At 48.4% G+C, this 15086-nt stretch overlaps 1 protein-coding gene and 1 long non-coding RNA gene across 2 annotated transcripts in view; one reads left to right on the top strand and one right to left on the bottom strand.

Annotated features, from left to right (window-relative positions):
* Positions 1-15086, top strand: part of EPAS1 (endothelial PAS domain protein 1) — an 83548-nt gene that overhangs the window by 43810 nt on the left and 24652 nt on the right. Inside the window, exons 2-6 of the mRNA XM_037526881.2 lie at positions 632-822; positions 9865-10016; positions 10405-10489; positions 13780-13898; positions 14014-14219. Of these exons, the coding sequence (XP_037382778.2) occupies positions 632-822; positions 9865-10016; positions 10405-10489; positions 13780-13898; positions 14014-14219 (753 nt within the window). The remainder of the gene's footprint in view (positions 1-631; positions 823-9864; positions 10017-10404; positions 10490-13779; positions 13899-14013; positions 14220-15086) is intronic.
* On the bottom strand, positions 4201-6614 carry LOC129144648 (uncharacterized). The gene is made up of 3 exons (XR_008549073.1): positions 6601-6614; positions 6046-6203; positions 4201-4257 (listed from the first exon to the last, which is right to left on the bottom strand). It is a non-coding gene; the product is annotated as an uncharacterized LOC129144648 (long non-coding RNA).

Below are 15086 nucleotides of genomic sequence, written 5' to 3'. Positions count from 1 at the left end.
ATTTTTACAATTTGAAAAACTTTAATAGTTATTATTTGAAATGTGAAATTTCTAAGAAAACATTAATTTGGTGGGATTTTTTTTTAAATAAATTTTATTTTTGTATTCCCCATATGGCATTTTCAATTTTTATTGTGGAAATCACTCTCTGAAATGAAATGGTGTCTGAGGTCCGGTACTGGGCTTAATTTTTTCTGAGTGCATTTTATCCAAAAAGAGAAACTTGAAATCACTTTCACCTGCTCTCCAGAGCCTTTGACACAGCCATCTGGTCCACGGCTCTCTAGTCCTTCACTCTCCATCCCTCGACATTCACCCCTGCCCCACCTCCCCCAGGACAGAGGCCAATGTATTATCAGTTGATTAGCTTAATCAGCATGTCTTTGCTCAAACCCCACTCACTGTTCCAAACACCAAGGGACTGCGAGAGGAGGCAGGTAGTTGAGAACACGTAAACACACGTGAAAGCCGAACTGTCCATAGGAGGCAGCCCGTGCCGGCCTGATGGTGTTCAGTGGGAAAGCTGGACTTGTACCTTGGGCAGGGGACCCCAGGGAAGTCTTGGCCAGGGATGTCATAGGATGACAGTGACATTTTAGGAAGTAACCCCTCCCCTTCTCTCTTAATGTAGGAGTAGCTCGGAGAGGAGGAAGGAGAAGTCCCGAGATGCTGCAAGGTGCCGGCGGAGCAAGGAGACGGAGGTCTTCTATGAGCTGGCCCACGAGCTGCCCCTGCCTCACAGCGTGAGCTCCCACCTGGACAAGGCCTCCATCATGCGCCTGGCCATCAGCTTCCTGCGTACACACAAGCTCCTGTCCTCAGGTGAGGCCGGTGCGGCAGCCCTACCAGCAAGTCCCTGCACACAGGAGGTGCCGTGCAGAGCTGGGAGGCCTTCCCACCAGGATCTCCCGCACTGCAAAACTTGTCCCTCCACCCCACGACATGTCATCACTGTGCCTTATTCCTCTGTGCTGAGCATCTCCCTCGTCTCTTCCCCACTCTCCCTCCCTCCCTTCTTTATTTCTTCTTTATTTCTAGTTGTTATTTGGACACCCCGTCAGGTGTGGCCACTGTGATGCATCCACCACCAGTTTGCCCACAGTCCAGCACCACAGTCCGTTGTGCCTCCTCCGCTCTTTGTTCTTCCCCTCCCCCACCCCCTCTTCCCTCTGGATGCTTCCGTTTTGAAGTCAGCTTTCAAGGGTTAGTTTGTAAGCTTGTCTTTATCTGACTCTTAGTTTAGTTACTTTATAGTCCACATATTAGAGACGCCATCCGGTATTTATCTTTCTCCTTCTGACTTATTTTAGTTAGTATTATTCCTTCCAGCTCTATCCATGTTGCCACAAATGGCCTGAGTTTATCTCCTCTGATCCGGAGTAGCCGTCTGTCTTGTATATGTACCATATCTTCTTGATCCACTCCTCTGTTTTGGGGCATTGAAGTTGTTTCCCTATTTTGGCTATTGTAAATAGCCCCAGCAATGACCTTTTCAGTGAATACAGCCAACAGTGAAATGCAAGGACAGGAACCAGGAAGCATGTGGCCCCTGGAAGCTGAGGAGGACAGAGAGGGCCAGGGGGACCAAGGGCAGCTTTGGCTGGCTTCCTGGTTGCCTTGCCATCCGGCCATGAGACCCCTATCCCACACAGAGCGGAATCCTTATGAAGCATCTTAATGTGTGCCTTCAGCTGCCTTCTCTAGGAGGGTGGAGGTGTGCCCATAGGAGCTGGTGTGCCTGGAAGATTATTCGATGTCTTTGCTCATTGGCCTCCCCATCAGTAAAAAGGAGTTAAAAGTAATTTTTGCAAAGGGTGTCTGTGAGAATTCACCAAGAAGCTGTCTGCAAGCACCTGGCCCAGCTGCACCCATTTGCACTGGGCAGTCCTGGACTGACCGCAGCCTCCCCACAGAACCAACTAATTCTCACTCTCCCTGTTATCTCTGCAAGTTTCAAGTTCGCAAACCATTTTTTTTCTCAGCATTCATATTCTTCAAAAAACCATTTCCTGTTAGTCTTGACCTGAAAGATGTGGCCTGAGGAGTTTTCCAGTGCCAGATGTTATGTGGCCGTCTCGTCTAGTCTGGCAGCTTTCTTGGGAAACTGGCAGTGGATGGTGCCCCTCCTCACCTGCTTGTGTCATTGCAGGTGCACGGTGTCCAGGTGGGGCACACAAGGGAGCACACTATGAGGAGAAGTTTCTTTTGTGATGGCTTTTCAGTTTTCCTGAGAGCGCCCGGTGCCTTGGAGCCAGGCTGATTCTGCCATCCTGTTATGGAGTGGCTATTCTGGGAAAGAAATCCTGAGCAGAGGGAATCCAGTGTGAGGCTGGGGGACAAGACTGGCAGGTGCTATTCTGGGCTCTGGACCACAGGAAGGATATGGGGGAAAGACTTCCAGAAAATAGGATGACAGCTCGGTAGGTCCAACCCACTGAGGTCTAACCTTATACTGTACGTCTAAAGAGTCTCGGGAAAGCACAGGCAGGAGGGGGAGGACGGAGAGCAGACTTGTCTATAAATACTTGGGAGGAAACAATGCAAGGCAATGTCAGGCACTCCAGAGAGAGGGAACAATGGACTGAAGTGGTAAAAAGGCCTGAAGGCGCCATCATAGGACACATATGTACCTCCTCCTTTATAGAGGCTCAGCTTCTTGGACGGGTGAAGGCAGTGCCTGGTGCTGCTGGAATCACCTGTACATATAAACAGAGGAGGAAGAGAGAAGGCAATGGAGGATTTCATGTGTAGTCAACCCCCTCCCTATTTGGGCCCTGAAGTTCTACTTTTAGACATTAATTCCTTTGGGTTAATCATTTTTTCTTTCCTCCTCAAACCCCATTCCTCACCCAACAGAGAGCCCTGGAAGAGTAGTACACTTCTCTGATTTGAACTTGAAGGCCATTTCTCCTTGATTCACAGCTGATGAGAAGTGAGGCACAGAAAAGTTAAGGTGACTTGGAGTCGCACAATTAACACCTGGTGAATCTGCACTGGAATTCAAGTCCTTATGAGTCTTGGTCCATGGGAAGAACGTATGGAGGACAGGAACATCTTGCAAACCTAGTCAGGCAAAGATATTAACACAGATTGGGTGAGAGGGAGGAGAAGGGGCAGCAGGAGACCCAAAGTTAAACTGCTGCCCTGGGGCCAGCCCTGGGAGTAGGGTTGGGGGGAGGCCTCACACCTGCAGAGACTCCTTTCCCTTCTTTCTCTTGGTGCAGGGCTTGTTTCCGGTGCCCTCAAACAGCCAGGCCTGGCCATCTTCTCAGTGATTCAGAGTTTGGTTCCAGGAGAACCACGGGCCAGAGACTGGGCCCTCTGAGCACGCGTGCCTGTGCATGCGCCAGTGTGACCCCCTGCATGCCACGCCCAGGGAGATAGACAGGAACAGGGTGGCCACCGTCACATACAACCCGGCCCACTCAGGAGCTGTTGCAAGTTGTGGACACAAACTGCCTGCCCTCTGGCTGATCTCAGCCCCAGGCCCACCAAAGCCTCGGCAGATCTGCTCTGGAACTCTGTGTCCTGAGGAAAGAAATGATGGAAAAGGATAAAAAGTGTCTACGTTCGGCCATCTGGGGCTGCGTCCTTGAAGGCGCAGTTCTCACAAAACACGCATTGCCCAGGGGAGAGATGCTTTTCATATCCCCTTTCTCCACCCTCATTTCCAGCCTCTGCCACGCAGTCCTAGACCAGTTGTTGAAACTGTTTTCAGCAACAGTGGGAGACGGGGTCTTTTTTTTTTTTTTTTTTTTAGGTATTTTATCATAGTTTGCTTTTTCAACACAGGTAGTACAATGGAAAGGAGTCCAGGATTTGTGGGCAGACAGACCTGCACCAAGCCTCAGTGTAGCTGCTTTACTTATGGGCACAAAGGAGCTAATAGTACTTACCCTCTGTGCTGCTTGAGCATCGAGATAATGGATAGAAAAGCCCTTATGTTCTTGCCTGCCATATTTTTAGGGCCTCCATGAGCGATAGCTCAGAAATCAAAAATATGGAGAACAAAAAAAGTTGATTTATAAAAATATGGGCTTCCGGAGAAATGATGTCAGAGAAAACCCAGCGTAAACCCTTGTCATCCTCTTACCCACCTTTTGAGCAATATCTATCAAAAGGCCGGGTTGCCAGGCTTGTCCCCATCAAGGCAAAGCTCAGCTTCATTATCGAAGCATTTCTGACGAAGGTGAGCGCCAGTGTTGGCTCAACTTTATAATAGGAAATAGCTGGTTGAATACCTCAGAGTTCAAAAGCCTAAAAAAGACCAGGTTTTGCTTTAGAAAGACTTCTTCTTTACTTAGTAACATATTTCCCTTTGATTTTCACAGTAGGCTGTTCTGTGTGGGAATGCTGGAGAGGAAACCTCAGCGTTGAGAAATTCAGGCTGGGAGTCTGGGCCGCCGATTGAGATTTGTATCACAGGAAGCAAACTAAAACAATAGCTTTATGATATTAACTTCCACGCTGGGCCGAGAACAGAACACACTCTGACGGGAACATCAGTGGAAATACCGCTTGATTGTCTTAAATCCTCTTTCAAGATGAGCCCCATAAACTGCGATCAAATCAGGGTCACCCCTGCATTTGGAGAGCATTAAACAGCAGTAAACATGCAAAACTGGCTTTCCACTGTAAAAGTGGTGTTTGGCGTCCCCACACTTAATGTGGGGGAGTCGGATTCAGCTCCACACCAGCTGGGGTCCGTGTGAAACTAGGCTTCCAAAGGAACTGTTGGATTTATCATTGGTTGGTTGGCATCTGCTTAGTGAAGGCATCAGTCAATATGAGACTACTGCTAGACTACTCAGGGGGAAACACTGATAGGTGGGACAAGTAATTTTCATATTCCTACCGTGACCTTTTCATGCAGGAAAAATGGGATCAAAAAGGAAAAATTGTGGAGGCAGATATGGTTTCTAAGGCCTTATGTCCTACTTTCAGATTTCTTTTCCCCAGACTTTCACATCTTTTTTACTGTTCCACCCCTTGTTCTACCCACCCTGCAAACCAAGACCTTTTTCTGTCCTATTTCTGTCCTATTTGGAGAAGAGCCAATAAGCTGATTCATGCTAGGGTGTTAATGGCTGAGAACAGCTAATGTATAATCTCTTCTAAACATATTGGCCTGTTCAGATCATTTCTTTAACTTAAAAGTCTGATCAATCAGCAGGTAATTGCTGGCCCTAGCCCTATGATATATCTCATAAAAGGTGATACAGAGAGGTAAGGTAGGTTAATAAGTATTGTAAAGAACAAAGGAATGAATCTCTAATGGTGGACCTTCAAGGCCATGTGGGAGGCCGGCAAGATTTGGTAGAATAAATGCTGTGCCTTCTGCCAAGATGTGAGGGTAGCCCAAGCTTAGTACCTGCTAATGGGGTTTAAAGGCATGATGCAGTAAGTGACCCAAAAATCTCCTTATTTATGGCTTGACTGGGGCTGTTTGCATTCAGCACAGCTGGAATGGGGGTGGTGATAGGTCTGTGCCCCAGGGAGAACTGGAATCAGAGAACCCTTTTGGGCAAAGCCCTTAAAAGGAAAGTCCTGTCATGTGAACAAGGGGTAACTGTCTTCCAAGCACAGCTGAACAGGCAGACTGCATCAGAATGATTTTAAGAACAACCAAAGCCGTCCTGGACCTTCTCTGAAACAGGGAGAAAAAATGACCGTGCTGGAAGCTGACCGGCAGCGCATCTTGAGGTCCTGGTCTCAGAAACCTGGGGGAGAGTACCTGCCCTGCCACCAATCTGCTCACCCCAGACGCCCAGCCCTGCTGCCCATCAGGGTCCACCCCACGTGGGTGGTGCTGCCTGAAGGAAATGAGCGGTGCTCCGGAAAAAGTGCTCCGAAACCTCAGCCCGCGCATATCCTGGCTGTGGGGAGTCATCAAAGCCTGTTTACGGAGGCTATTTTTAGCATTAAAGACTCTTGCACTCCCTGGCTGGGCTGAGCGCTGGTCTCAGCAGTGCCTCCAATTTGGATGCTCTGCCCCTCTTCTTTGGGGAGGGACCCTGCAGGGTCCAGGGCAGCTTGGTGACTGACCGACCGTGTTGATGGCTTCTTGTGCGCCTCACTTTGACAGGAAGGGCTTCTTGTGTGTTGTATAGCCTCAAGGCCGTGTCTCTTGGTCTTCCCCACAAGTCTGTGGGCTCCTTGAGGGAAGTGGGTTGCTCTTACATCTCCCAGGATCCTGGTTGTCCCTAGGACGGGATTAAGAACTTAGTAAGTGACCCTTGTTGCCTGATGGCCTACCTGACTTCCTGCTTTGTGTCCAGCACAGGGCAGATGCCTGTCCTGGTAGGAGTGTGGAGACCAGGCAGGAACTGAGTGCCTCTTCCCTGTGCTAACACCGACGGGGGTGACTGATAGATTAGGGAAGACATGACCTTCACAGGAAAGAGCAGGGAAGGGTAGAGCAGTCCCCCACAGGGAGTGCTGTGCTGAGCCCCTGCCCCCCAGTGAGGGTCTGCCTTCCAGCCTTGCAGTTTCACCCTGGGATCCAAGCTGAGTGTGAGTTGGCCGAGCTCTTTCAGAAGCCCCCAGGAGGATAAGCAGGTGCTGCTGCTAGCAAAGAGCAAATAGAAGAAAGAAACCCACCCTCACAGTCCCGGGGGCCTACTAGCTTCCGGGTTCTCCAGCCATTGTGACTTCAATTCCAAGAGGTACTGTTTCCACTCCTGCCGGAATAACCCTCTCCTCCCCCACCACCCAGGCCTGCTGGCCAGCTGTCATAGCCAATTTCGCCACCTCCTGGAAGCAAGTGTACTGGACATGGATGGAAACTGGATTGGTTGTGTTGGAACTGTTAATAACAGGAAATTTTAAGCAGAACTATTTCCTCTGGGTCTAGTGAACCCAAATGGTGTGGTTTGGGGATTACTGCAGATTGTAAAGTCAGTGTTGTCACCGAGATCAAAGGAATTAAAGAGAAAATCTTCTCAGCAGGCCAGAAGTCCCAGGGCTGGCCTCTGCTGTCTGAAGAAGGTGGTCACCTCTCTGGTGTGATTTAAATGGTGCTGAAAACTTCTCATCACCCAGCCCCCAAATAAATCACCACCTATGAACTAGGCTGGTTTTCCCAGCATAGATGTTCACAGAGCCGTGATTTAAGACAGTGAGTCTCGGTCTGTGGGCCTCGAGACTGCAGCATTGACATCCCCTACAAACTTATTAGAAAAGCAGATTCTCAGCTCCCACCTGAGGCCCACTGAATCTGGAACTCAGGAGGTGGGGCCCCTCTACAGCTGGCTTCCAGAGTACGGTACCTGTGAGACCCCACAGGCTCCATACTTAGAAGGGTGTGGCTTAATTTTTCAACAAAAGCTCCCACATTTTTACTTTGCACTGGGCCCCACAAATTATATAGCACACCTGGGCCCAGAAATCCTTGTTTTAGTAAGTCCTCCGGAAGATTCTGGTGCATGCTCAAATTTGACAGCACTGAATTAAGTCATCGTCTCTCCTAAAACCTGTTTAAATGTAGATGTTAACTCAGACCCTTCACACTGGTGTGGCATCACCCACACCTGGATGTTTGGCTCATTATCATCAGTTCCGCTGACTGGTTAGTTGACAGAAACCTTAGCAGGTATTAAGTGTGCAATGTAAGGTCTTTCCCAGATGGTCTCCCCTCTCATAGCTAGCCGCCTGAGCCAGGGTGTGAAGAGGAAAGAATTTCCCTCTTTCTGTTCCACCATTTTAGCAAAACACAGGATTCTACTATGCACAGCCCAACTCTAGGGTCTGAAGGTTGGCCTGCCAAAGGGTTTCCTGCTCTGCTCCTCTGCAGAAATAACAGCAGCTGTGACTTCAGTGCACTTGCTGATCCCGTGTCCTGAAATTAGTTGGTTCCCAGTGGTGCCACTGAAGCCCAATAGGGTTTCGATGTAGGAACATCTCCTAATTTGGATTTGTTCTTGAGGAATAAAGGAATAATGGCACATAACTGAGCTTAAATTTAGGGGCTCATGGGAGGAGAGAACCAAATTAATCTAGTGCACTTGCAGAAAGCGCTTCAACCTCAGTTCATGGCATCCACATGTCCCTGCCAAGTGACCCATAAATCTAATTGCATTTTATATTTGATAGAACGGTCAAGTTTAAAAGATTCCTTTTAGCTATGTGAATATTAACTTTTATAAATGACAAATTACTCCCTAATCCCCTTAGTCTATAAATTAAACATGATACACTTGGCTTAATGTTTGTATGAGATGAAAACAATTTTTTTTTAAGATTTATTTATTTATACAAGAACTGGGGTATAGTCAGGCACGGGAGGGTGAGAGATTTCACCAGAGACAGAGTGGGGACAGAACAGGCAGAAGGACCGAAGACACCGCTGAGGGGAGCAGCAGGCAAGACAGGAGAGGTCTGCTGCTCCATATGGGATTCTCCCCGGCCGGCCGGGAATCGAACCTGCATTGCAGAGGCTGCTGACAGCTTCACAGTGCTGCGCTCAACCAGCTCTGCCACCAGGGAGGCCCAAAACAATTTTTTTTTTTTAAGTAAATGCATGTTTGGAGTTAAATGAGCTGGCAGAAAGCATGACTGAAATCATGTCTGTAGTCTCAGGATATAGCCAGATCTAGAGCTTTGCTTGTCTGGAACGGAAGCTGAGTCTTTAGATCTCATAGATCGAAGAGGTGGCTATGATAGCTCAGAGCTACCCCAAGTGGTTGGATGGTGGTAGGTGCTTTTCCAGGTTGCCCCTAGCAACCACTTTGTAGTACCTGCAGTACCATAATCTCACAGGGTTTCACACCTGGGGTCTTCACTCTCTCCAGACGACTCTCCACAAAGAAATGCTGAGATGCCGCTCCTCCAGGACACTGGACCCGCTCATCACTGCCATCCCTGAGACTGGGAAATAGACTCTCCTCTTTAGCCATGTGCTTCTTATTACTCCCCAGGAGGGAGCTTGCTCTTGCCTCTCCCACCTCCATGTTTTCCAGTGTCTTCCCAGAAAACTCTTTTGTTCTACAGAGCGAGGTCCCTATATCCCCGAGACTCCTCAGCTTCCCTTCTTTGCAACACTTGTCTCTGCTGTCCCAAAGTGACCTCTTCCTCCGAACCCTTAGTACTCACCATCTGCATGCCTCCTTGGGTCCCAGCTCTGTGACCCTGGCATTTTTACTTAGATTTGCATCTCTGTATGCTCCACAGTCCCCAGCTAGACTGAACGATTTGCAGGCAGTGACGGTGTCCTTAAGGGAGCAGAAAGGGGAAAGGAATTCATAATGACCTGTAATGTTTAAGGCATTTTTCAGACTTATTTAATCCTTATATAATCCAACTCAAAGAGATGGACATTATCATCACCATTTCACTGATGAAGACTGATATTTAAAGAGGGTGTTACCCAAAATCATAGCCAAGTAGAAGACTGATCTTGGAATAGAATCTGGATTCAATTGTGTGGGTTCACTAGCTCCAACCTGAATAACCTCAAATGACTTATCCTCTCTAAGCCTCACCTGGGACATGAGGCAATAGTCCTACCTCGTAGGTGCTGTAAAGATTACATCAAGTTCTTAGTGCAGTACCTGGTATCTGGTCATTGCTCAGTTCACTCGCCAGTGGAAACAGGGCTTCTGTTACTGCTGTGACACAGGATGTCTATGCCACCATTCCCAGAAGTGCTGCCACCACAGCGGTGCTGTCTGCCAAGCCTCTGTTGGGTGTCCTTGTCAAATGTCTGCTGCTTGGGAATCTTAGCAGATACCTAGATGGTTGGCAGAGGTGTTTCCAGAAAAGTCCACTTGATGCATTTGAGCTATACCCGGTAGACATCCATTCATGCCAGTCATATCTGCTTTAATACCACATTCATACATGCTGTCTGACCCCTTCTCTTTCCAGTTTGTTCTGAAAATGAGTCTGAAGCTGAGGCTGACCAGCAGATGGACAGCTTGTACCTGAAAGCCTTGGAGGGCTTCATTGCTGTGGTGACCCAAGATGGAGACATGATCTTTCTGTCAGAAAACATCAGCAAGTTTATGGGACTCACCCAGGTGAGACCCCCCCCCACCCCCAATTTGGCTCTTTCATGAAGGGAAAACACTTCCATTGGGAACAGAAATGAGTGGGAGGTGTGGGTCACATCCCCCCTGACCTCATATACCCATGCTGCCCTTCTCTGGTCTGGGGCTGCAAGCCTCAGGAACACACCCCTCCCCGCGCCCAGGCTCATTTGGCATTGGCGGTGGCCATCCTGGTAGACGGTTGTCTCCTGGCTAGATTAACCTCCATCTTTCTGTGAACCTAACTCTGGGCTGGGAAAAGAGAGACCTGATTCAGTCTCCTCAGAATCTCCAAATCATGGAAGGTGATTCAGCTTCCTCTGGGGATCTTCTCCTTCGATGTTAGAAATAAAGAAACGCCTCCTTGTGTTGGAAACAGGTGGAGCTAACAGGACACAGTATCTTTGACTTCACTCATCCCTGTGACCATGAGGAGATCCGTGAGAACCTGAGTCTCAAAAATGGTATGGTGTTCTCCACTGTGTTCTGTCCTTCCTGCCGGGCTTGGGAAGGGATGTGCATTTGCTCTGTGTGATGGTAGGAGAGACACATCCAGATCCAGGAAAAAGCTGACAACCATAAAAAAATGCAGCAGATTCTGTGTACAGAGAGCTTGAGGACACCGACAGGAACTAGTACCCAGAATTATCTCCCGCTAGCCCTGCACAGTGCCTGGTATCACACTCTTAGGGTGCTCCTTTGGGTCTCTGGGACATTTTACCCCTGGAGAGTCCCACAGCTCTGCCAAATGACACCACCCAAACCGATCTCTGTGTCAGTGTTCATGGGAACTCCTGCAATTACCCCTTGCTGTGTAGCAAACCAAAAACATAGAGGCTTAAACAATCACTTTATTGTTATTCTGTGGCTTGGGTGGGCAATTTTTTTGCTCCAGGCAATATCAGCTGAGCTGCTATTGTCTGGAGGCAGGAGTGGGGTGATGACCCAGGTGCCTCACTCTGGATGTCATGGCCAGGGGCTTGAGGCTGGGACTCCACAGACATGCTTGCACTGCTGAACCTCTGTCTCACTCCAGGCTGTCTCAGAGCCTTTCCCTGTCCACATGGTGTCTCCACAGGGGTCAGACTTCTTACCTGGCAGCTCAGAGCTTCCAGAAGCACAAAAATGAGAGCTGTCAGGCCTTCCAAAGACAGTCCTGAAGTTTTCATTCTTCACTCCGTGTGTTTGTTTGTTAGAGCTAGTTACAGGTCAGCCCCAAACTACCCAAGGCCATGAATAGAGGAGGTGGGGCTCATTGAAACACCTTTGGGGGTTAACTACCTTGGGAGCCTAGAAATGAATGTGGTCCCCTGGCCATGAGCCTTAGGTAGGTTTTGATGGAGAAGAGATGAAAAGGTCTAGTGCACTGCACCCTATCTGTGGGGGCATCCAGCAGATGCCAGTGAATGGAAGGCCCATATAAGAGGCAAGCACTTTGCAATGACAACTGGAGTTGCTGCTTTGTTTCCTGTACCTGTGATGTTTAAACAAAGGCATGAATGGGAATGGCGTCAAGAAGATGGAAGCCTTGGGCAAAAATGGGACTCGATGACTTTCAAGGTCCCTTCTGAGCCTGAGATTCAATCACTGTCTGGGCAGATTCTGCCCATGTCTAAACATTCCCTTTAACATCTTTTACCTTCATTGCCATGGCATGTAGGCCTGTTGAAGCTGAATAACAAAGGCAGAGATACCAAGGTTTGGTATTGTCACCACACATGCAGCCAGAGCAGACGCATCATTGGCCCACCTCCATCTTGTTACAGGCTGAGCCTGCAGTCTGTGCCTGTAGAGTACAGAATTACAGCTACCTCTCACCTCTTCTCACTGAGCTCCTCTGCTCTCCTACCTGAAGGTGTCAGCCACCAGACTCCTAGAGAACGTGGTCTGGAGAGCACTTTTTGGCACTTTGAGTATCTGCTGAGAAAATCCTGTTCAGTTCTATGGGGAAGGGGCTTCTAGACTTTCTGAATCCCTCTCTAAAATACGTGATTAAAGCCTGCGAAAACCAAAGTGTCTTATTTCTCTCCTCTATTTGACCCTTGGGTGCTCTGTCTTAGTTCAGCCACTGATTTTAGTCTTAGTGGATCTGTGTTCCCCTAACCAAGTCACTTCATTGCTCTATCCCCTGGTTTCTTCCTTTTCAAATGGACAGTGTTAGACCAGGCAAAGTCTAGGACCTTCTGGCTCTCAAGAGCCATGATTCACAGCCAAGGAAGCTGTATTTACCTGAATGGAACTTGAGATCTCTTGGTCCATGTATTGAGGACATGGGATCAGTCAAATTCCGTGAATCAGCAAATCCTCATTGAAGGTGCTGGCCTTTGAGTGGACTCACAATCTGGAAGCAAAAGGTTAGTGTGAGGTCCAAGAGGAAGATAAGGCCATGAGGCAGATTGTGGAAAGCTTTGAAGGCCAGGTGGAGGGCCTTGAACTTTATCCTGTAGACAGAGAGGATCTATTGAAGGTTCTTGAACAGGGGTGGGGGGAATCTGATTAAAGCCATGTTTAGAAAGATTAGTGAAATCAAAGAATGGAGAGAATCCAGAGGTTAATAGGTTAGAAGGCCACAGCAGTAACTAAGCCAATAGCCAAAGAAGGATGCCTGAGGCCTGCTCATCCCCAACACCTGCTGACCTCAAGATAGAGATATCCCATGATACTCAGATTCCATCTTTGAAAATTAAAATTGTAAGAAACATAATTAGGTATGGGAAAGATGGCTTTATAATTATGATAGAAGAATATTCTCTCCTTAAAAAACAAAAGAGTCATCATTTGGTCTCTTAGTGGGTTACCAGGGATGTTTAACATAGATTCAAAGATGCCACAATTCATTTGACATGTTGCTCTTTGGGGAATCAAATAAGTCATGCCCTCTGAAAGTTTTGGTGCAGAGGCTAGTAAAAAGGATTCTGGAATTTTTCTGTGATGCTGGGCAGGGATACCTGGGAAGGTGCAGGATGGAGATGGTATGGTAGACAGAATAGAGACATAGGTAAGGGGACTCAGCTGGCATTTGCTGTATTCATTATTTTGTTTTTAAAAGTGGGGAGAATCTAAATGAGCAGGTTATTTGAAGATACCCTCTATTACACTAGAAGGAAGTGATGTTGTTTGTCTTGGTGATCTCTTTAATTCTGGCTGAGAAAGGATTGTGACCCATGTTGAGTTAAACCCCAAAGTGGACTTATTTGCCAAATCCTAGGAAGTTTGGGACCAGAGGTCTCTCTTGAGCCTAAAGTAATAGGGAGAAAGCTGATGGTTCTTTATCCTGAATGCAACCATAGTAGATTGAAAGTGGGGTCCAGGGATATTCAAATTTCTATGGGGCAGAAATGAAAGACTGGAGTATCTGAGGGACATTTCTGATCTTGAAGGCTTATTCCCTGGGAGTAACTATTCCTTGGAATTCCTCTTAGGGAGCCTGCAGGAAAGGTTGGCTGAGATTAGGGCTAATAGTCACTCATTGTCTTGTTACTCCGAAGTTTGCTGGGAGCAATGCCAAAGAAAATGGGGGAGCAGCCTCTACCCCTTAAGAGCTTACCCTCCAGTTGGGAAGAGCTGGACATGAGAAAATCTCATCCATAGGCCAAGATGGTACTGAGCATTCATGGCAGGTTTTGGGTGCCAAGAGGCCAGATCCTTGGGAAATGCAAATAGCTTACCCAAAATATGGCAATTGGGCCCCCCATCTTCTGAGTCTAAACATGCAACTAAATTCAACTGGTTCCCTCCACCCTTCCCCATTTAGGCTCTGGTTTTGGGAAAAAAAGCAAAGATCTGTCCACAGAGAGAGACTTCTTCATGAGGATGAAGTGCACAGTCACCAACAGAGGCCGAACCGTCAACCTCAAGTCAGCCACCTGGAAGGTAGGGTGACCTTGGGCCTGGGCTGGAGTCCCAGGTGTGCCCACCCCACCCCCACCCCCATTCCCCTGCCCAGTGCTCTTGGCACAACATCTGACCCTCCCGGGCTGGTCTCCAGGTCTTGCACTGCACTGGCCAGGTGAAGGTGTACAGCAGCTGCCCGCCTCACAGTAGCCTCTGCGGCTACAAGGAGCCCTTGCTCTCCTGTCTCATCATCATGTGTGAACCCATCCAGCACCCATCCCACATGGACATCCCCCTGGACAGCAAGACCTTCCTGAGCCGCCACAGCATGGACATGAAGTTTACCTACTGCGATGACAGGTGGGAACCTGCAACATGTGTGAGTGAGTGAGTGAGTGAGTGTGTGTGTGTGTGTGTGTGTGTGTGTGTTCACACCTGTGCCCAAAGTAAAGGCTTGGGTCTGCAGCATAGACGTTGTGTTGCTGGGTGCAAGTCTGTAGGCCTGTGTCATTGTTTCATTCCATCAGTGCAGCTGAGGGGCTCCTAACACCCAATTTAATGGTGTCAGTCCTCCAGGGACGCAGCACAGCAAGGCCTGTCTGCAGAGCTGTTTTCATGTGTGATGTGGTTGTCATTGTTGATTGCTGTGGTGTGTGCATGCTCCCTCATGTATGCATGAGTCTTCCGCAGGAGACAAGGATCTAGAGATTTCCACCAGCCTTGCTATTCCTAAGACCTGCTGTGAGCTTCAGGTTCTGCCTGGAGACCTGCCCCGTGGCTGCATGGCTTGTTTGTTCTCTGCTGTTATTGAATGCTTCCCTCAGCCTGAGCTCCTCCTCTGTCCACTCCATTCTGGCCACTGTCCAGCTGAGTGTTGAAGGTTTTGTGATAAACGGTGCTAAGCCAGATGCTAACCCTCAAAGGCAGGCCCAGCTAGAATCCTCTTACGGGACGATGTAGCGGTTAAGAGCATCAACTCTGGGGTGAGACAGCCCAGGTTCATATCTGATGGTTCCATGTTTGCTATTATCCTCACCCTGACAGTTTCTCTATTAACACTATTGAGGAGCACGTAGGACCGCACTTGTAAGTCACGTCATCTCTAATTCTTAGCTTGGGGTGAAGACCAAAGCAGGTGGGGAAGAGGCTTAGGTTGCTGTGGGAGGGGGCATTAAACCCCACCACAGCTCTGACTGCCGCACCTGCCTTGCTTGTGTGCTGTGGCAT

The sequence above is a fragment of the Talpa occidentalis genome, unplaced genomic scaffold (genome assembly GCF_014898055.3).
Source record: "Talpa occidentalis isolate TD23 unplaced genomic scaffold, MPIMG_talOcc4v2.1 talOcc4.5, whole genome shotgun sequence".
Classification (NCBI taxonomy): domain Eukaryota; kingdom Metazoa; phylum Chordata; class Mammalia; order Eulipotyphla; family Talpidae; genus Talpa; species Talpa occidentalis.
The sequence above is the reverse complement of the archived record's forward strand: the minus strand, read 5'-3'. Positions and strand labels throughout refer to the sequence as shown.